Source organism: Canis lupus, chromosome 25 (assembly GCF_048164855.1).
Source record: "Canis lupus baileyi chromosome 25, mCanLup2.hap1, whole genome shotgun sequence".
Classification (NCBI taxonomy): Eukaryota; Metazoa; Chordata; class Mammalia; order Carnivora; family Canidae; genus Canis; species Canis lupus.
The window spans coordinates 1,216,405-1,237,050 of NC_132862.1; the positions used below are offsets into that span (position 1 = coordinate 1,216,405).

At 56.5% G+C, this 20,646-nt stretch overlaps 3 protein-coding genes across 9 annotated transcripts in view; all 3 read right to left on the reverse strand.

Moving 5' to 3' along the window:
* Positions 1-20,646, reverse strand: part of HOXC10 (homeobox C10) — a 106,728-nt gene that overhangs the window by 40,217 nt on the left and 45,865 nt on the right. The gene's annotated exons all lie outside the window — the stretch shown is intronic.
* The window catches only part of HOXC4 (homeobox C4), a 59,785-nt gene that overhangs the window by 2,940 nt on the left and 36,199 nt on the right, over positions 1-20,646 (reverse strand). The window contains exon 1 of one of the 7 annotated variants that reach the window (XM_072797659.1): positions 117-4,597. The exons of 5 other annotated variants lie outside the window; for them this stretch is intronic. In XM_072797659.1, coding sequence (XP_072653760.1) covers positions 117-305 — 189 coding nt within the window. In that variant the 5' untranslated portion in view covers positions 306-4,597. Of the gene's footprint in view, positions 1-116; positions 4,598-20,646 lie in introns of those variants that run through there. One more of the 7 variants, XM_072797663.1, reaches the window with a different exon arrangement.
* Positions 15,713-20,025, reverse strand: HOXC5 (homeobox C5). Its single transcript, XM_072797673.1, has 2 exons — positions 18,210-20,025; positions 15,713-17,490 (listed from the first exon to the last, which is right to left on the reverse strand). Exons 1-2 carry the CDS (start codon positions 18,661-18,663, stop codon positions 17,276-17,278), a joined length of 669 nt encoding a protein of 222 aa, XP_072653774.1. The 5' UTR covers positions 18,664-20,025; the 3' UTR covers positions 15,713-17,275.

A 20,646-nucleotide genomic window follows, 5' to 3' on the forward strand; every position in this document is an offset into this window, starting at 1 on the left:
CAGCGGGCCCTCCCCCCTGGTACCCGCGGACCCCCTGCGCCAGCCCCGAGGACACTCTCCCAGGCTCGCTGCTCGTCCGCGGCGGCCCGTCTGGCCTGCTGCCTCCTGACAACTACCTCCGGGCCTGGCTCCCGAGGCCCCGGGGCAAGGCGGCCCGTGCCAGGAGTCGGTGCCCGGTGACCGTGCCCGGCCAAGGCCCTGGGAGCTCTTCTTCCTTCATCCCCACGGAGGGCCCGACCTACTCGGAGGGAGGCCTGTGTGGGCAGAGCCTGCTTCCGGCCAGGGACCGTAGCCACGTAACACATGTGTTTACATGTAAACACACATTCCCGAGGGCCAGCTCCAGGCTGCTTTCCAAAAGCTGAGGGGTGAGCTCACCAAGCTGGGGAGGCTGGGCAGGCCCGGGGGTCTCCAGGCCATCCCTCCCCGCTCCCCTCCCTCGGCCGCCCACCCACACCAATACCCTGATGGTGGGGTGGCGGGGCCAGGGAGGAGGCCAAAAAGGGCTGCTTTTTCTGAGCACCCCCCCCCCGCCCCACGGCGGCCGGGGGTGGCCACGCCGTGCCACGGATCCCAATTAGCTGATCCCATAACTCAGAGTTGGGGGGCGGCGGAGGGGAGAGCCCAGGGAGGAAGCTGGGTCCCCTTGTTGTACTTGATAACAATTATAGTTTAAAATCATAGCTTGCCGGGGCTTGGCTATATTTTACTTGATAACAATAAAAGTGACACATAAAGTTAACTGTTTATGTTTTATTTATTAGACTAAATCTGCCAGCGGTGGTAGGAGCGCTTGCCTCGTCGCTCCAGCTTTTATAGGGCTGTAAAACGTCATAAATCAGTCTCGCGGAATCGCCCGCACTCTTTGTGTCGCGGCGGCGCAGGGCTGGCGGCCGCTGGCTGCCTGCACCCTCCTTTCCACGAAAAGTCGTAATGTGATTTTTTTCCCTCTGATTTTATTATTATGATCGCCGCCGTGATTAGTCAATCTACCTTTAATTCGCCGCCCTACGCTGCCTCCTCCCAGCCCAGCCTGGTTGACACTTGAATAAGTACCTTTTAAAACGGCATAACAACTATTTGAGGGTTTAATTAGAACATCTGCAATTAAGGGAATGAGGAGGGGAAAGGGAAAAAAATAATAAAGCCCTCTTGAGAGGGAGACTGAAGGCGGGAGATTCCCCACCTGTCTTTCACCACCTTAGGGATGCAGGAGAGGGGGTCCCCACGTCCAAATTGGGGCTCACCCCGAGGGCAGGGAGGAGAGCCGCCTGGGCCCGCGGGCCGCTCGCTAGTCTCCAGTGCGGGGTCCCTCCTCACCCCAGGCTCCCGGCGTGGGGCACCGCCCCCCAGACCCGAGCCCCAGGAGGACGGTGCCCTGCCCCCTACCACCGGGCGGGTGAGGGAACTGGAACTCCCTGGAGGACCACCATCTCCCAGAGGAGAGCCCCAGCCCATTCCTGCCTGGGACCGCCTGCCTGTGAGCACTGGCCAGTTTGGTTGCAAGAGGACCGTGAAACTGGGAGGAGGAGAAGGCTGCTGCTCCATTGCTAGTGGTTTGGAGCCTGGGAGGGTTTTATCTGTTGTGATTATTGGGGGCAGGGGTGGGTTAATTACAAGTTGCTGGAAGAGGGCAAGGGGAAACCTAAGCTGAACGCCGCCTACCTAAAGAGTCAGGAGCGCAGCCCCAGGCCGTCCCCCAGGGAGAGCCAAGGCTCCGGGGAGCTCAGGTAGAGTGGGGGCAGGGTGGCTGAGGCAGGAGGAGCCTTCCAGCCCCACCCCCAGCCTCCCTTTCAGGCCAACACCTGGATCGGGCTGCCCCACCCATTCCGGGCCCAGAATATTCTCTTCCCCGCCCTGGCAAGGTGAGGTCTTGGCCTGGCTCCTCCGCTCCCAGCCCTCACTCTCACCTTGTACCTGCCCTGCCCCCTGCCACAACCCTCTTTTCTTCCATCTCCTCGCCTTCTTGGGCTTGTCAAGGAGTTTTTCCCAAGGCGTCGCCCATCCCACGCCCCTGCTCCCCGGGATTCTGAGCTCCTGCAGGTGGGTCAAGGAGCGGGAGAAGGAAACCCACTTTGGGCCAGTATGTGTAAGTAGCTACAGAGTTCAGCTGCCTCCAGCTGAATGTCAAGCCTGCCTTTGGTTATCACAGCTAACAAACATGCACGCATACATGCTATTCATACTTATTAACACATTAAATGCCTCCTTATGAGGCCATAAATAGGTGGGGTTCTCATTCCAGGTTTGCACAGCTCATTCAACGTGCGCCTCCAGAAAGTGAAATCTGGGAGATTCCCCCCATGTACCCACATTCATCTACATCATTTGCAAAAAAAGAAAAAAAACTCTCTTTGGGTGCCTATACCTTCATAGCAAGGAAGTCGCCTATCACAAGGGGCAAATAGCAAGCCAGCCAGTCTCTACCACACACACACATGCAAACATTTCACCTGGATATTATTACAAGCACAGAAATAAAATCCCTCTGGAGAGCTCCTGCACTTAGCATTGGCTTAATGTTGGGGGGGGGGGGCACTAAAGCAGCTCTTCCGTGAGGAGTCCCTGTATCTGGTCCTGTCTCCTTTTGTGCTTTGCCCTCCTGCTCCTGCCTTGCCAGCCCAAGGATCTCCAGCCCCGCTCTGCCCTCCACCTCTCTCTGCCCCAATTTTATTTTTTATTTTTTCTGACCACCCTTTGCCAGCCTCCAAACGCTCTCTGAATGCCACCCTCCCCACCTCCTTTCTAAATCTCGATCTGGTTTCTCTTTCGGAAACATGTTTCAGTACAAAGCGCTTCCCTTCTGACACCGCTGAAGAAAAATATGTGTCCATTGTGTGCGAGGCCTTATTGTGCCCGGATTACCATACTGACCGTTGGATAACCCATATTCCTCCCCTCCCCAGTAACAAGCTGCCGGCTGAGGGACCTCGGCGGCTCCACACATTCTGTGCTGCATTAAAACCTCACCTCTTAGACTCCCTGGATTTTCCTAGGGAGAAAAATAAATGGGAGAACCAACTCAGGATTTGGAGGGCAAAGAGAAGGAAAATGAGGGTCACTCCTTTTTCCCACTCTCAGAAGTGCAGGATTTTGTGTGTGTGTGTGTGTGTATGTGGTTTTTGTTATTGTTGTCTTAGAGATTAAAAATCGCAACACATCTCTTTCCTCTTCCTCAAATAAATTGACTTTTAGATGGTATGCCGCCAAGTAATTCATTTCATTTTTATTTTTTTCTCTGAGCAACTTGAAAATCCCAAACTAAAGCAAGACTCTCATCCCATTTTTTGCCGTGTGTGTATGTATATATGTGTTTTTTTGTCCCTTTCTAACGCCAGCAGGCAGAAGTAATGTATGCAAAAGAATATGCAAATGCTTAATTGATTTTTTCTTAAATCTCTTGTCAGTAAAAGTAATGAATTGGTCTAAAATGATTTTAATAACCCGGACGTGTCACCAGAAAATACTAAACCTTTTTTTTTTCTCCTGGAATCGCTTATAGTCTCAAAAAAAAAAAAAAGCAATCATGGAATGTTAATTTGCCCCCCTTTAAAATATTAAAGATGAATTTCTCTTGTTTGTTCGGAGACCATAGGCAAGGTCCTCTCCTGGATTTCCCCCTCCTTGCCTCGCCTTCCTTGGAATTCAATTTTCCTCAAATCTCGTTTAAAGTGGCTTTTTAAAAAGTGGCCGCATTTTAATATTGGTTAGACAGAGTGACCTGCATTTCACCTCGGGTGTTTGACTTGTTCCAATAGGTCACTGCCATGGGGTTATTGATGGGGAAACTCCATTGAAATTTGTCTCTTCGCAAATGGCCTTTAGATCTTCCAGCGAGTTCAATAACTAGTTATAATGTGGAAGGGGAAAAATGAAGGCCCTGGGCTAACGAATTTGATGTTTCATTTTTATGCTGGAGAAATTGTTAGTTAGAGGTTGGGTTCCCCACCCCCTTCCTGGTTCATCCTGGCCTCACTGACCCCCACTCTCATTCAAGGCTGCTGGATTATGTCCCCTTTAAAACTTGAGCTGGGGTGTCCCTTTCTGCCTTTGATGCAAGCTTTAATTCTTCTGATTATTAATATTGTTGTTGCTGCTGCTGAAAATTCTGACTTGAAGCTGTAGGAAGCTTGCCCTGCTGGAGATTTGTAACCTAAACTTTCCTGTTTGGGGTGGGGGAAGGATTTTTACTTTTTTAAAGGAGGTGAAATGCAGTTTTGAAAGTTCTAGGAATTAGGCTGGCTTTAGGGTAGCTACGGAAGGCTCCCTGGCCTGGTGCTCCCAGGATTAAGGAAATGATAGGAGGCAGGGAACCCTTTGGGGGCTTGATGAGGGCACCTCAAAATGGTCCAGTCTGTTCTTGGCCTCTGAGCTACCAGAGACCCGTGGGACCAGGCACCCAGGACCAAGGAAAGCAGAGACTGGGAAAGGCTAAGGATGGAGGGATAATTCCACCGAGCAGGCAAGAGAATCCTGGGTGTCTCATCGAGGGTCAGAGACATCATTCCTGGAGCCTTGGATCGGTAGCTGCTTGCTTCATGAGAAGGGCGCACCAGGAAAGCCCACCGCCCCCCAAGACGGTGCATTTCAGTGAACTGCAGAGAACAGAGGGAAATAATGGGGGCGGCGGGGGGTGGGGGGGTGGGTGATGGAGATTTTATAAGATTCCCTGATTTTCCAGAGCCCTCAAGTAGTAAGAGAGGAGTGGGCAGGGGAAGGGAGGGAAGGTCTTTATTTTATTCTTCCCAACAACGACCAAGTTGGGGCCCGCTTGACTTCTCCAGAAAACCGTTTTTGGAGAAAGGACTGCGGAGAGCTCGGTCTCCCCGGGCTGACCCAGCCGTAGGACATCATCACCATTATCAACCTCTGTAACAACCGGGGCATCATCCCCCCCCCACCCCCAAACAGCTCCCAGCGAGCCTCCTTTCCTTCTTCCAGGAACAGTTCCTTCTCCTTCCCCACTTCCCCACCCAAAGGGGCCCGGTTTGCTCAGCCCCAAGTTTCTCCTTTAATAAAACCCACCTGCCTCCTGAGCCCCTTCCCAGCCTTGGCCCGCAGATGGGAGTCATTCTAAAGGCTTGCCTGACTCCCAGGTTGGGGCATTGAGGGGCATCGAGGGGCATCGAGGCCCAGGCCACCAGGTAAGAGCCTGAACCCCGGGGTGCCCCCTCCCTCCCCCCCCCCACGCCCAGAGGCAGCCTCTCGGTGCCCCCTGGGCTGTCGCAGAAACTTCCCTGGACGCATCCCGGGCAGCGCGGGGTTAGGGAAGCAGCCGAACTGCGCGCTCCCCGACTCGGTGAGGCTGGAGGGCCGCGAGGGGGGCTTGGGGCGACCCCACCGCGGTCCGCCCTGAGCCTGCCCGCAGCCGCGCGGGGTCTGGCCGCCGCCTGCGCACCCGGCCCAGCCTCGGGCCTCGCCCTCTCCCCGGCTTAGTTACGTGATTGATTTTCGCTTCGGCCGCGTCGGGACGCCTCTGCCTCCGCCTGCTCAACCTTTCGGCTCCGTCGGTGTGTGCGGGCGGGTCCCCCGCGGGCGTCCTGCGCGGCGGCCCTGGCCGGGTCTGCACCCCGGGCGGTGCTCCCCGCTCGCTCCGCGCTCCTCCGCTGCACGCCCGGCCCGGGAGCTCCCGCCGCGGGCCTGGGCCTCCTCTTCTCCCGCCCGCCCGGGGCGCGCCCCAGGTCACGCCGGGGACCGGCTGCGGCTGCGGGGCGCTCGGGCCGCGACCCCGCGGGGCCGGCCGCAGCCTTGGGGGCCGCCTGCCTCCCCGCCCGGCCCGGAGGCCTGCGCGCTGGGCACCTGCGCCCCCGGGATGCGCGGGGCGGCCCCTGGGCCAGGGCCCGGAGGTGAGGCCAGGGCCGCGCAGGGGGAAGGGGCTGCGACCTGGGCCAGGGAGGAGCCGGCGTGGGGAGAGCGAGGGGACCGCGCGGCCTAGGACGCGGAGCCCTGCGCCCTGCGCCCCGCGCCCTGCGCCCCGGCTCCCTCCCCCAGGCCGCCGGCCTTCCCGCGGCCTCGCCCGTCGGTGCCCAACCACTAAACACTCCTCCGATTACTCCCCACGCCCTGCTCATCCTTTGCCCCCTTCCAACGAGGCGAGCAAGGATAAAATACTATTAGTATTTTAAGATATTTCTCCCCCCTGGGGAGAGGAGGGACTTGGGACCGGCTTTCTCCCTGGGGAAGAAGTTCCCTGAAACTTGAGTTGGTCGCCACCTGTCCCCCCTACGCCCTCCGACCCCCGGCACCCCGCCCCCCCCCCCACGCAGCAATGTTGCCGGGTAAATAAGAGTCCGCCCGCCCGGCTATTAGGATTCTGGAGACGTTGGCATCTGTAGCAATCATTAGTCAAAGCCGCGGAAGCCAAAGGAGCCGAGGAGTTGGACAGAAAAAATCTTGGAAATGATATACAGGAGCCGCGGAGGCATCAATCCAGGCCGATAAGAGCGCGGCTGCAGGGAGCGCGGCGGCCGCTTAATTGGGCCCCGAGCCCGGGAACAATCGGGGAGGGGGCACGTCGGGTCGGGCAGTGACCCTGGCACCGCCTGGGCACCCTACAAAAATAGCCGGGGACTTCAACACCCTTTCCCCCCAAATCCAAAGGCCCAGTTGGGGTTGGGAAGGACTCCTCATGCCTCTCTCCACCTGAGAGCCAAGAGGAGCCCAACGGAAGGGTTCCTCCCCTTCTTCTCTCCCCTTCCCCTTTGTGGCTGTCTTGAGGGGTGCTGCAGGATGGGGAGCCTGGCTGGGACTTCGGGTCACAGAGACAGCCTGGAGAGAGCTGCTGTGGTTCCTGGATGGGGCAGATGACTCAGTTGGACTAGATTTGGACAGAATCGCTCCCTTCAATAAGCAAAACATCCAAAAGATACTTGTTCTCCATCCCCACTTGCCTGATGTCTCTATTGATCACAGAGATAGACAGAGATGCATTAAGGTTAAATCCTTCCAGAGGGAGATCTATGCCCCTACACACAGATATACGTGTTATGGAACCATCCCCAAACATATGCTGAAAAGTTTAAGTTCGCTGCAAAACTGCAAAGACCATAAAGATCTCCAAATACGTAGCTTCGATATGTAGTTATTTTATGGGTTGAGGTCCTTGCATAAATCTAGATAAAATTTTCAAAATAGAGATTGAGCAGCACACACATAGTTCTTTCCATTCGAGAAAACAACCCCAAATATTCATCTAGGTGTTTAGAGAGAGCTGTACCGATACCTCCCAGCGTATACATCCAACCACTACAGAACGATAGGTAATGCGCACACAGGAATTCGACAGAGGACTGGTATGTTCACTGTGGATCTATAAATCTAAAGATCTATACACCTGCATTTAAATGTGGAGTAGAGAGTGATATAAAACATGCATCCTGTTATATAGACATAGATGGGTCCATAAATACATTTTCACATGTGTAGCTATTGGGCTGCTCAGCTCTCTATAACGATATGTGTATTTGCATTGAGACCTAGGAACGAGGGAGATTCTCTAGTGCCGTTTGGGATGTCCCAGCCCAGACTTCTCTGAGAAACAAATGAGGGTAGACTAGAGCCTGCGCAAGTGCTAAGAGGCCCAAGAACTCATGTAATCTATGGCCTCATTTCCAGCATATGGGGGCATTTCTCCTGCGATGGACAGGAGCCCTGATCCCTGGGCCTGAAAGCATCCCTGACTCGGAGGTAGAGAGCTCTTTACTTCCTGTTCCCTTTGGCTCCCTGGCCCAAGGCTGGGGGTGGAGGGACCCGTCGGAGGTTGAGGTGTTTTTAGGGAAGGCTCATTAACATTACAAAATGGAGCCATTCAGGTAAAATGCGATTTTGTTTGGAGACAGCTCAGTTACTGCATTACTGGGAGCTGTGAGAAGGCTGTGGGCTTTCACACACACACACACACACACACACACACACACACACCTGGAACTTAACTACACAAAACCCAGTCACAGACTATGGAAAGTTTCTTCCATTCATTCGGTGCTAGATGGGTTCTTCTATATGCCTCACTCCCAATGCCTCTTCTCAAGAGCTCTCTATACACCTGAAGTCCCATCTTTCCAAGACAGGGCTTGGGGCTCAGGAAAGGGGTCACAGGGGAATAGCAGACCCAGAAGTCATGGTGGGGTGTCCAGGAATCATAGTATTAACCACCAGGCTCAGAAGCTGATTGCCTTCTATGTTAGTTCCTTTTTAATTGAGGGGTGGGGGGATGGGGTAGGGACCAAGCTCTCTGTAGGCAAAAAGAAAAATGAAAGGTTGCATGGTTTTTAAATCTGGAACTTTGAGAGGGAAAAAAAAAATCACCAATGAGCCTTTTTCTTATTGGAGGCATAGGATTTAGAAAGCCTTGGACTTCCTTTTATATTTCTCCTTTGGTTTACTGGGGAAAGGGAGGTAAGGAGGGCCCCCAGGTGGGCTTGGGGAAGTGCAATCCAATCTAGCTGGCCAGCTTGGGGGAGAGTGATTTACAAAGCAAAACCTCAGATGCTACTTCCTGAGAAGTCACCAGATCAAAACAGCCTCCTCTAGGCTTTTATGACCCTGTCTCTACTCCCAACAGGAAAAGCACCCTCAATAAAACCTCAGCCCACGCCCCTATCCTCCACCCAGAGGAGGGGAGAGACACAATCTAAAATGAGGGACCTGACCCTTATTCCCTTCATTCACACCACACACACACACACACACACACACACACACACACACTGGATTTTCCAGAAAGTTGACTTTTTAAAAAAGTATTTACTAGATGAAAATTTCCCAGCACTGAGCAAAGAACCAGCCCTGAGTTTGAGTTTGAGCCTAGAATAGCAAGTAAAAAAAGGATTTGATCAGACAAGGGTCTGGTCTCACGGTCCCACATTGCTTCCCCTCTACACACAACCCAACAGGCCAACAGGACACTAAAGGTCATCAGGAGCCCGGCTGCCACCATCTGTGGGGGCTACTCCAGGGTCTAGGTTTTCCAGGGAGGCAGAAGAGGGGAAACTTAACAGTTATCCAGGGCTTCAGGGGGCAGGGTGGGCTGGGAGGACAAATGGTCTCCAGGCTGAACCATGAGAAGAATGAGGCAGGACAACCAATGGGAAGTTGGTTGAAGTCAGCTGGTTTACTGTACTCTGCCTGGGGTAGAGGCACCCTACTGTACCGGGGCACGTGTATGTACTTCCCTGCGTTCCAGTGGGGTGCTCAGGGCCAGGGACTGGGAGATGTAAGGATCTTTCAAGGACAGAACCCAGCCTGCCCTACCCCTCTGAGGGCTGGGACACCCGCAGTACGGAAGGAACACCAGGTAACGGCGCCCACACATTCCACCCAGCCCGTGTGCAGCTGCAGGTCATGGTAGAACTTTCTCTGTATAGGTGCCAAGTGTAGAGAAGAAGCTGCCTTCCTGCATACGTCTTCTATTCAACTTTTCATTGTAGATCTTAAGGCCTGGAGATCACTGTAGATCTTAAGGTCCTCAGGGGCTGAACAAGGTCCTGGATTACCTTGCCCAACTTTCCCAAGTCCCAAACTGCATCCCATCCCACTCCCATCTCTCTCTCTCTCTCTCTCTCTCTCACACACACACATACACACACACATACACACACAGAGTGAATCCTCCTAGGTATTTCTATTTTCCTTTTGCCCCTTAGGAATGGCAGAGGAAGAGGAATCCCAGAGTTCTGTAGGGCTCAAGGGCAAAGAGATCTCTATCACTCCAGTTCCTCAGTTCAGACACCTTGAGCTTCTGGGGCCCTATCAAAGCAACTAGGGGATATATACAGATACACTATTCTGGGTTACCAAGGACCCAATAAAAGGGAATGTGATTTTCTTGGCCCTCCAGCAGTCTAGTTCCTTCCTTAAATTGAATCTCTAACCCAGAAAGCCTTAGCTTGGGGGTCTTAAATCCAGATTGTCTCTCTTCTCCACCTCAAAGAGCTCCAGGGTCTCCAGTCCCACCAACAGGAGGCTCAGAGTAATTCATAAACCCCCAGCCAAAGAAAACAGAATTGAAACCTAGGACAAGGACGTTTCAGCTCAAAAACTGAGCCCAAAGCAATTGTACACAGAAAGGGAGAGTCAAAGAGACAGATAAAGTTCACAGGGGTATTAGGAGGAAGTGAGGCAATACAATCTCTTCCCAGTGCCTGTTTGGATAGGAGCAAGCTCCCATTTTCTTTTTCCACCTTTCATGAGACCTGGAAGCTCCAGTGTGAGAGACCCACGCTGGAGGAGAAAGTTGGTCTCAAAGACCAGCACACCACCTACCAGGTCCTTTGATAATAATAAGCTGCGTGCTTTAATTCTAACTCATGAAAGAGGTCAGTGATGCGGTGTGGTGGAAGTTGACTTGGGAAGTGGGGGACTCCATGTCTCTGAGGAGAGCTGCCCTTCCTCTGACTTCTCATCCTCCGTCTTCCCATCTGTTCTATGGCATTGTCCCCAAATCAGGCCCACCCGGAAGACCAACAAGCAGAGGAGTGCTGACAAAGCCCAGCTTCAACTGGGTTATTCCTTCCACCCCTGTAACCTTGATGCCCCCAAAGAGAGTTTGGAGGTCTGGGTGGCACAGGCCATCAGAGCTCCTAACCCTCAAATCAGCTCAAAGAGGGCAGATCAAGAGAAGGGGAGGGAAGGGGAACTTAACCATAAAATTAACCATGGAACAAAGTCCTGGAGACTGGAGGATACCAGAAGGAGAAATGTTTGGGTCTGGACCCACGAGTGGATTGGCTCAGGGACCAGCCCAAGTGTTCAGGAAACACAAGCACTCTGTCCTACATGCACAGTTTCTGTGTCATCAGAGGCCCTGGTTCAGAAATAGTTTCTCACACACTGCTTATTCTGACTTGACCCACGTAAACACAAACCCAGAAATCCATACCTTTGGTGGCTGTGCCCTTGGATAGCTAGCTATTGGCCAGAACACAGGATCATCACGTAGTTGTTTATTATTATTATTATTATTATTATTATTATTAAAAAGAATGCAAAGGAAAAAGATTTAAATTCATCAACTGCTTATAACATATCTAGGGAGGATCCTGATTTTCTGTGCTCACTTCTTTTTTCCAAATCCCTTTTTCAACTGGCTCAAAGTTATTCAACGAACTAAAGGTACCAAACACAACTTTAAAAAAGTCTCCGCTTCTGCTCCCTTCTCCAACCACATCAGAGGTCCTTTGATAAACGGCTCCTGGGCACTTCCAGAAGGATAAATCAAAAAGAGGTCTTTTTTAATCGCTCCCAGCTGACCCCCAGGAGGCTCAGAAAAGAATGCAAACTGGTACAAGGTAAGTGTTTAGGCAATAATCACGGTCAGAATTTGAATTCAGGGCTGGAGTTCATATCCACTCCTACTGTACACCCTAATCTAGAGTCCACACCTATAAAGCCCGGTGAATTGGGTAGGATCTGACCCGCGAATATGGGAATGATCCAGAGGACACCCCCACAACGTCAAGTCCCTGTGCAAATGAGACCGACCTCGAAGCACGTTGTTAGAACTGGTGGATGCAAGCCAAAGACGCCCCAGAAGCAGTTCAGGGACAAAGGGAGGGGCCAGGATATTCTCAGCATCGCTCTTCCCCTAGGTATCTGAGATAGGGCGGACCCAGGAGCTCAAGGGGGTGGTGAGGGAGGGAAGGAGGAAGAGCAGTTGAGGGGAAGGGCGACACAGAGACCCGAGTACTTTTTGGCTGATTGGATGGTGTGGGCCATGTGACCCTGCTTAGAGCATTTCTGATTGGTTATTTGACCTCTTCTAGGGTTAAAGACCTAGGAACAAAATTAAAAGCTTCCCGGGTTGACTGGGGCACCTTGGCACTTGATTGATCGCCCATCTCCCGCTCCAGGAAGACCCCAAAATCGAGTGCAGGGAGTGGGGTGGAGAACCAAGAGTCTCAGATCCAATTTATATTTGTCTCTCTTCCATTTGTAGATTTGTCCTACAAAACGTTAAAAAAAAAAAGGAACAAGAAGAAAAACTGGCCCACACAAATTATTTGTGAGGAAGGATGATCTATTATCACTGGGGTAGGAAGAAGGGGTGATATTTAAAGGGAACTTTTGAGCCTAAGAAATAGAATAGGAGATGAGGAAGTCCTAGAACCCCTAAGAGACACTCACCCGGCTCCCCCAGAGGAAGGGGCTGGGGCTGCGATTTGGCCAAGAGGCCAGGAAGGCCGCCTTTGCCTGGGTGTGGGGCGCCGGCCGGAAGTCCTTGAAGACCAGTACACTCGCTCCCTGAAGCCCTGGGGAGGCTGGGGGGGGGGGCAAGGAAAACCCCTCTAACCCCCCTCCCCAGGCTTGAATGCAAGCCCCTCCGCACAGACGGGTGGGGAGCTCGGAGTGAGGGTGAGAGAGCAGAACCTGCGAGGTCACTTTTTGACTGGGCTACTGGGGAGATCGTCTGGGATCCTCCCGCTTCCCAGGGACATAAAGGTGTGGAGGGGACCCCGGAGGCCCAGAGCGCCTGCCTCGGGAGTCCTCACGCAGGGGTGCAGAGCTGGGGAAGGCCGCCGCTCTGCCAGTCCTGGGTCGCGGCTCCCCTTCCCCTCCCCAGTCGGCCTGGGCTCCCCGCCCCTTCCTCGGTGCCTGGGGCGCGGCACTGCGTCCTCTCCCTCCCCGTCCGGTCCCCGTCGTCCCCCAGACTCCCTCTGGGAGGTGCAGGCCAGCTCCCTGCCCTGCCCCCGCTGTCCGCCCCCTTCCCCGGGCCTGGAGCGGTCCCCACCGGCATCCCTCCCACGGGGTCCCCGAGGTCCCCCGGGTCAGCCCTTCAGGGAGCCGGGTTTCTACTGTGGCGCTGTCCCGGCGCAGCTCCGGGTGACCGTGGGGAGGGGTAGGCACTGGCAGGTGTGGAGGACACGTGCCTCCGGCTCCCGACGCCTCCACCGCTTCTTCCCAGAAACCTTTAGGGAAGCCCAGCTGGGGTGGCCGCAGAACTCGGCGCCCAGACGGGCCCCACAGCCCCTCTCCCCCCAGGGCTGGGGCTAGCCTGGCCTGCCTCCACTCTCCCACCGTTACACTCTACTCACCTCGGGGATGGCCAGGCCTCCGGGGCCTACTTTTATCTCAGGCAAGGGCTAGGGAAAGACCCTAGCAAAGACCCAACAACTAGGGGGAGGTGGCTTGAAAGCGCACTGGCCCACTCCGACCCCAGACTACAGACGCTGGGACAGATGTCCTGTCCCCCCAGGCCTGCTGGGGAGGAAAGGGAAAGGCTTGGAGACTCTCTGGGCTCCGCCAGCCACCTCTAAGACGCTTCTGCCGTCGCAGGTCGCAGCCTGTGGGCTCAGAAGTCCCAAAGCCTGCCTTCCTGGCCTCCCTCTCCAGCTGCCTCACCTGCCTGGACGCGGAGCCGCTGGCCCAAGGGCTGACCCGGGCCCTCCAGCCCAGGGAGGGCCCCAGGCGCACTTTGCGCTTGCGCCCAGAGTTTACACACTCCTACAGACTCCGCACAGCCAGGTGTCTGCCGCAGTCTTTCTTCCCAACTGAGGAGGGAGAGGGGGCCAGGGAGACCTGGCCAAGCTCTAAAGGACCCAGGCCTCTCTCCACCGCAGTTGCCTTGCAGCTGGAGGGAATAAAGGGCAGGGAGGGGAGGGCCGGCCACAGGAGACAGCTCCCGGCCGACCTCCCAGCGGCTCCTACTCCTCTCCCACCGTAGCCTGGGAATGCCGGGGCGGCCTCCTTCCCCTCCCCTTAATGAGTGGGAACTGCCTTCTATCACGGGGAGGGGGGATTAGGTAAACGGGAGAAAGGGTCAGAGAGAGAGAAAATTAACTTACAGCGTTCGCCTGGGATTCATTTGCGAAGATGTAACCTCTCACCATCATCCCCAGCGCCGTAATCCCCTCTAACTGCCGGGCCCTCTGTCCTAGCATTAAACCTCACCAGCAGCTGCGTGGCTGGACAGTTAAGATTATATATGATGTAAATATATTGTGGGTTTGTCAGCTCTCCCTACACCATAAAACTTGGTTTAATGACATCACGTGGTCCCCCAAGAGCCACTCACGGGCTTGCCTTCGGGCCATTCACATAAATAACCTCCAAAAGTTTCAAACTCCTAAATTCACATAGAAGCCGTGCGTATTTCTCTAATGCTCAGTTACACTAAAAAGCCCTTGTGCTGCTCCTTGCCCCACCCCCAGACCCCCCTTGCAGGGTGGGGAGGGGGGAGAGGGTGGATCCTTATTTATTTATTTACTTACTTATTTCCATAAGGACCTGTCGCCTTCGAGGTCGTGTTGATATTTTTTCCTCCTATTTTTTTTTCCTCCTCTCTCCTCTAATTGCTCAGAGTGGGTCGTGTCCCCCTCTTCCCACTCCCCCGGGAAGGTAAGTCACGCTTCTTCCCCTTTTTTTTTCTGGCTGCCAGAGGGGGTGGGCTTCAGGGCAAAGTGGGGAGGCAGGCTCCCTGGTCTCTGCTGGGGACCCAGAAGCCCCTCCACTAACTTTCCCAGAGCAATGCCAAATCCTGGCGCTTGGGGATTGTTCCAGGAGGCTGGCTGGTGGGAGATCCACCCCAGGCTTCGAAGCAGAAGCCTCCGCGCAGGGAGCAAGCCAGGGTCTGGGCCGCACCTAGTCCCCACGTAGGGGAGGGTGTCCGAGGCCTCTGGCTGGGCGGTGGCAGCTGACGCTGCAGCAGAGCCTGGGGCCTGGGGCAGGCCTGCAGGCTGACAGGAGGGGCGGGGGCAGGCTGGCGTGGCGGCGTCCGCCCAAGTCTGGCCAAGTTGAGTCAACCGTCCAGCTCCTGCAGGGACAGAGGCCTTAGCGCTGCAGCAAGGAGGCCTTTAGTGCACGGCGGGCTGCTGGGCCCGCGACGGCTCCGAGCAACCCTGCCCCGGCCCTGGCAAAGCCCCGGTGCGTCCCCTGGGGAGGAAGCTGGGGCCTCGGCAGCCAGGGATGCTGGAGCGCGGGATGCGGGCGCCACGGCCTCTTTCTTAGTTAACTGTTACCCACTGGAGACGCCAGTGCTTCTCCACGCTTCACCGCTCGCCCAATAGTTTTGCTCAGCATGGAGAAAAAATTAAAATAACTCCCTGAAGAAAATTACACATTTTATTTGCAGGAGAGCGAGAGCGAGGGATTGAGAGGGGAGCCGGGTCGGTGCTAGGCCGGCGGACTGCCGGGTGCCAGTCAGGCACAGACCCCACAGGCGCCCCAACCTGGCCTGAGTGCCGTGCGAGGGAAGGGTGTCGCGATGGGCACAGATCAATAAACATGTGTTGAGACCTCCTACATGCGAGGCACGGGGTGAGGACAGACTCTCGGGTTTAAAAAAAATGACAGATGGATAGCTTAGGCAGTGGGATGCAGAGAAGTCAGTCCTTATAATAAATCCTAGGAGCATCAGCATTAATAATCATAAATATTCCCCTTGCCCCTCCCCAGAGTCTCTCTGCTCCCTCTCCCTCTTGGCTTCAAGAGCAGCCTCCTAGCCCAGCTCCTGAACCGCACCCTCCCCCAGTGTGGGGGGCCTAGGCTTGGCTCCAGGAAATCACCCCGTTGTGGGAGGCGGGAGAGGAAATGCAGTAAAGTTTTATGGACCCTTCCCACATTTGTTTCTCCTATAAAGTACTTCCTCCCCCATCCCATCCCAGGAGCCTGGAGCAGAGCAGAGCGTGGGCCTCAGCCAGCCTCGGCACCACCTGAATTATCTGCCTCCCCCCCCTTCCCTTTAGCCCACCCTCCCCCTCCACACAAAATCCCAGAGAGTGAGACAAATGATGGCAAACAGACAGGACTCAGGCACCAGTCTATGCAGCTCCTTGCCCAGCTAATTGTCCTGCATAGCCTTAGGCCCTAGAAGTGAGGGGAACAGTCTGAACGTTTCTTGCCAGGCAGGTACACTGTGGGTTGCCCTCCTTCCTCCCATCTCCCCCAGTATCATAAAAGGCAGAGACACACCTTCTCCAGCTCCCCAGACCCCTTCACCAAGCAGCACCAACTCTTTCTGGGACCAAATGGCAGCCTTCCCTCTATGTCCAGCAAGGTCCCTCAAAGACCACCTAGCCCTGGGAGAGATCTTCAGAGGCCCAGAAGGGCCCGAGTCTGAGAACCAAGGAGCCCCCCGTCCCTGCAGATTAGCCCTGGCATGCAATGGGGCTGGTGCCAGTCTAGAGGCCTCAGATCTACCCAGCCAAGGTGGGAATGGGGCGCAGAGGCCTGAAAGCCCCGGAGAGCCACAGCACGGGAAGAGCCAGTCCACACAAGCTAGATGCCCCCACCCCCACCCCTTTTCCCGCAAAGGCCATTCTGGGAACCAGGGATCTGGAAAGGAGGTCAAATTCACCTCCCTGCCCTCAATCCCTCTAGAAGTCCCTAAAAATTCTTTTTTTTACAAAGAGGCCGAGAGGCTGTGGGCCTCTCCTATGTCCCATAGCCCATTTAGACGCTTTTACCCAATACATGCCCCCAACAGAGAGGACCGCTGCGTCTTTGGTCCTGTTCTCTCTTTGTCTTTATTTGATATGACAAAATATAGTTTCAGGAAAGACCTGGAGTCAATAAATAGTTGGACAACAGCGATGGGGCAGGAGGGCACAGAGTCGTGGCAGGGACTAGTGGGCAGCCAGGAGCCTCTGGGACTGCTTGCTGGGGTCCAGTGGCAGGGAACCCCCAGAGCTGAGCTAGCTGGTGAGCTGAGGCGGGGGGCCTGAGAGGGCATGCAGAGGGCGCAGGCTGGAGACGTTACGGGGCTGAGGGGTGGCTGAGAAGGTTTGGAGAGCCTAGGGCAACCGGGGGGCCCTAGGCGGGCCTTCAGTCATCTCCCCCCTTTCATATGCAAATCATTTAAAGACCGAACGTGGAGTTTAGTCGCTACACGGAAGCACCCCGAGTCCGGCGCCGACCCGGCCAAGCACAACCACTCTCGCCGGCCTAAGCCGGGAACAAAGGGCAGGGGAGGCCGAGGGGTCGGGCCGCGGGGCCTGGGGCGCCCGGGGCCCCCCTTCACGCGGCCGGGCGGCGCCGGGGGGAAGCCGGAGAGGCCGCCCGGCCCTGGGCCTTCGCGGCAGCCCCGGCACCGCAGGCCTGCGGAGCTCGCCCTGAGCCCGGGCCGGGCCGCCAGGACGCAGGGAGCCCGGGCCGCCCCGCCGGGCCCTGGGCTGGGCGAGGGGCGAGGGTGCGGGAAGCCGGGGGAAGCGCTTTTGTCTGCGGGGCCGAGCCGGTGCCCGGCCGCCCGGCCGTGCCCCAGACACAGACAGAGGAAACCCGAGGAGGAAAGGCGCGGGGAGGAAAGCGGGCTCGGGGCGCTGTGTGCGGGGCCCCCCCGCCTCTAGAGAGCCTCTTTGCTTTTCATTTTGGAATCTTTCTTCCACTTCATCCTGCGGTTCTGGAACCAGATCTTGATCTGTCTCTCGTTGAGACACAAGTTGTTGGCGATCTCGATGCGCCTGCGGCGAGTGAGGTAGCGGTTAAAGTGGAATTCTTTTTCCAGTTCCAGAGTCTGGTAGCGCGTGTAACTGGTTCGGGACCGCTTGCCGTCCGTCTCTGGAATAGAAGCCCCCCCAAGCCAGGGAGGGGTGAATAGGGAGCAGCGCCCCAGCGGCCCGCCCCGGCCCAGGCCCCCACCCCGGCCGCAGGGAGCCCGGAGCGGCCGGCACAGGCCCCGCGGGCCGCAGGCGGGCCCGGCCCATCGCAGCCCGGCGCAGCCCGGTGCAGCCCGGCCCGGCCCGCCCGGGAGAGGCGCCTCGGCCCGGCAGGAACTTTGCACCGCAGCCTTCACTCTGCAGCCGTAGGGGCTGAGGGCTGGGGGGAGAGGGAGACCCGGGCTCGGACCGAACAATAAGCACCCTCGAGACCGAGCTCCGGGGACCCCCCTCCCGCCCCTCCCGAGTCGCTGGAAGCCTCCGGAGCGGCCCAGGCCGGGCGCCGGCTGCACGGGGGAGGGAGGGAGGGAGCCTCGGGGGGGATCCCCGCTCTGCAGCCCCGCGCTCCTCACCCTTCAGATCCCTCTATTTTTTTAACTCCCTCCCTCTCCCCCAAAAATTGAATATTGCCTTTTATACACGTTTTGTTCCTATGATCCAATTATGTCGTCGTAAATTTGGGCGCACACAGCCTCTAAGCCTTTTAGTGGACAGTTTTACGAGCCATTGATGCCTGGATCGTAAAATTTATGGCCGCAGGTTTTTTTTTCTTTATTTGCCCCGCATGGCCTATAAAACCCAGGCGGACCCGAGCGCGCAAAATGAAGTCCTAAAGTTTACCGTGGCTCATGTGCAGTTTGGTCATCCACGGGTAAATCTGTGGCGGGGCCGGTGGCTGGCTCCGGGCGGCGGGCTGCCCTGTCTGCGCCTGCTCCTCTTTGATCTCCCCAGTGCTCCTAGCTCGCTCCTCCGGCGCTGGGCGAGCCGCCTTCTGACTGTACATCCCGGGGTTCAGAGGAGCCGCTTCGTCTCTGCCCAGAGCGTGTCCCGGAGCGGCCGCGGCGCTGCAGGCGGGGCGGTCGGGGTGAGCCCGGGGGCTGGCTGCCATGTCTACCCCGTGGAGAGAGTTGGAAGGCGCAGGCGGTGGGAAAGTGATGCTTAAGTCCAATCCACCGTAGCAGTACCTGGATGCCTGCACCTCTGCGGCCGATCCATAGTTCCCACAAGTTTGCATGTTATAGGCAGGGATATTGGGGCTCTGCTTATAGAATGAATTGGCTACGTAGGAGCTCATGGCGGGGAGGGCCCAAAAAAAAAATTTTCTGCACCCTTTTTGATTAAGGGTGATTTGTGACTCTTTGAAGTTGAGGGGTTTTTTGTTCTCCAAAGTGCACAATTTATAGGTGGAGATATCTCTTTCTTTATCCTATGCGCTCTTCCCAAATAAGGGAGCCTTAAATAGAGTCACGTGACTCGAGCGGCCACTCATAAATTTGGCTTGATGACCTCCGGGAGGTTAGTGATGGAAGCCGGCGAAACGCATCTTGATATGTTGGCAAAGCCCAACCAAGGGGGGAGAGGGAGTGAGAGAGAAAGAGAGAGAGAGGGAGAGAGAGAGAGAGAGAGAAGGGGGAGAAAAAAATGGTTCTTGGAATTGGGGGGTAGCCGGGACAACGAGCCCACAGCGACACCCGGTGCCTACTTGGGGGGATTGCAGCCTGGCTTGTGTGCCCGCCTTCAGACCGCTGGATTTTCTACCCTGTAGAGAAGGCTGGTTGCTGCTGCTGCTGCTGCTGCTGCTGCTGCAACAAACCCTTGAAATGGCCTTTTAAATTGTCTTTAATTTTAAGGAAAGATGAGGTCTTGCTTAGGGTGCAAGCACTAGCGGATAGCCCCGTCCTCCCCACACCCAGAGTCTTTCGATCTTCAAGAATGGCTGAGGAAAAGGAGATTTTAGGGGTGTGTGTCTGTGTGTGTGTGTGTGTGTGTGTGTGTGTGTGTGTTGGGGGGGAGTGTGCCCAGGTTGGAGATCCCACGGGATTTATCCCAGGTTCTCCCAACCAAGGGTGGAGGGCCCCTCTCCTTGGAGGCCCCAAGGCCCTGCTACTGCTGAGGAGGTGACTGTCAGCGTGGGGAAGGGAACCCAGTCCCTGGGGAGGTGGACAAGATGACAAGATGCCTGCCAGGGGAGGGGGGTCCTGAGTGAGCAGAACTGGATGGGCGGGGAGGAGGGTCAGGAAGCTGAGAGTGCTGGGAAGTCTGGGATGAGCCTGGAGGTGAGGATGTGTAGGGGGAGCTGAGTAGACCTCAGCATCCTGGGACCCCAGAGTGGCACCTAGTGAGAGAGTGTGTGTGTGTGTGTGTGTAGCATCAGACACAATGGGCTTGGAGGACTGCTCTGCATGCCTGTGTGTGACCCTCACGTGGTACCTCTGCCACATATTTGGGATAGAAAATAGATGTTCGTTGAGGGCATGCAGAAGCAAGCCTGAAGCCTCCACGGGTATCATATGAGCAGGGCAGAGGCAGAGGCCTGTTTTGTGCCCTTTTTGGAAAAGGCCTCTGGAACAGGTTTTCAGGGACCCAGATACAGAAGGTCCACAGGAGAGCAATTTCCGAGCTGTCTGAAGGCGTGGGAAGGACCTGGCTTGGGGGGGGGGGGGTGCAGGAGGTGGGCAGGGCCGCAGCCTGGGCCACCTTGGCAGCCCGAGGCCAGGGGCTCCGCAGCCTCCCGCCCCCGTCCCGACCCCCTCCCCTAGCCCCACGTCTCAGTCTTTCCTGCCTGCCTCTCCCCAGGAAATCCCCGCCCCTGCCCGGAGAAGCCCCCTCCTGCCCCCCCGCCGGCGGAGGCGCTGGAGGGGGCGCTGGCGGGGATCTGGAAGGTCTGGAAAACTCTGGCGGATTGTTTCCCTGCGGGAGAGCCCCTCCTCGCTCCCCCCGGCCCACTCGGGTTTCTCCGGCTGGGCCGAAGGAGACCAGGCCCGAGCTGGCGAGGTCGGGGTCCGGCTGCGCCCCCGCCGCCGGGCCGGGGAGGCTGGGGAGGCGGAGGAGCGAGGGGCCCGACCCGGGCCGGGCCCTGGGAAGGAGGGATTTTGTCCCAGGCCTGCCAGGCGCCCCAGCGCAGGCTCAGTTTCCAGGCTTTCTCTCCCGACATGTCCCCGCGTCGCTCGGGCTGCGCCGAAGGGCTCGGAGCCGCGCTCTTCCCGGCCCTCGGCTCCCGCCGCCTCCGCCACGGCTCGCAACAGTCGGCCTGGCGCGGGCCGGGGGCTGCTCGCCG

Coding starts and splice junctions, on each gene's coding strand:
- HOXC5 (XM_072797673.1), bottom strand. CDS start 18,663: ATGAGCTCCTACGTAGCCAATTCATTCTATAAGCAGAGCCCCAATATC. Junction 17,491..18,209: donor CAAACTGCACATGAGCCACG/GTAAACTTTAGG, acceptor CTTCTATTCCAG/AGACGGACGGCAAGCGGTCC.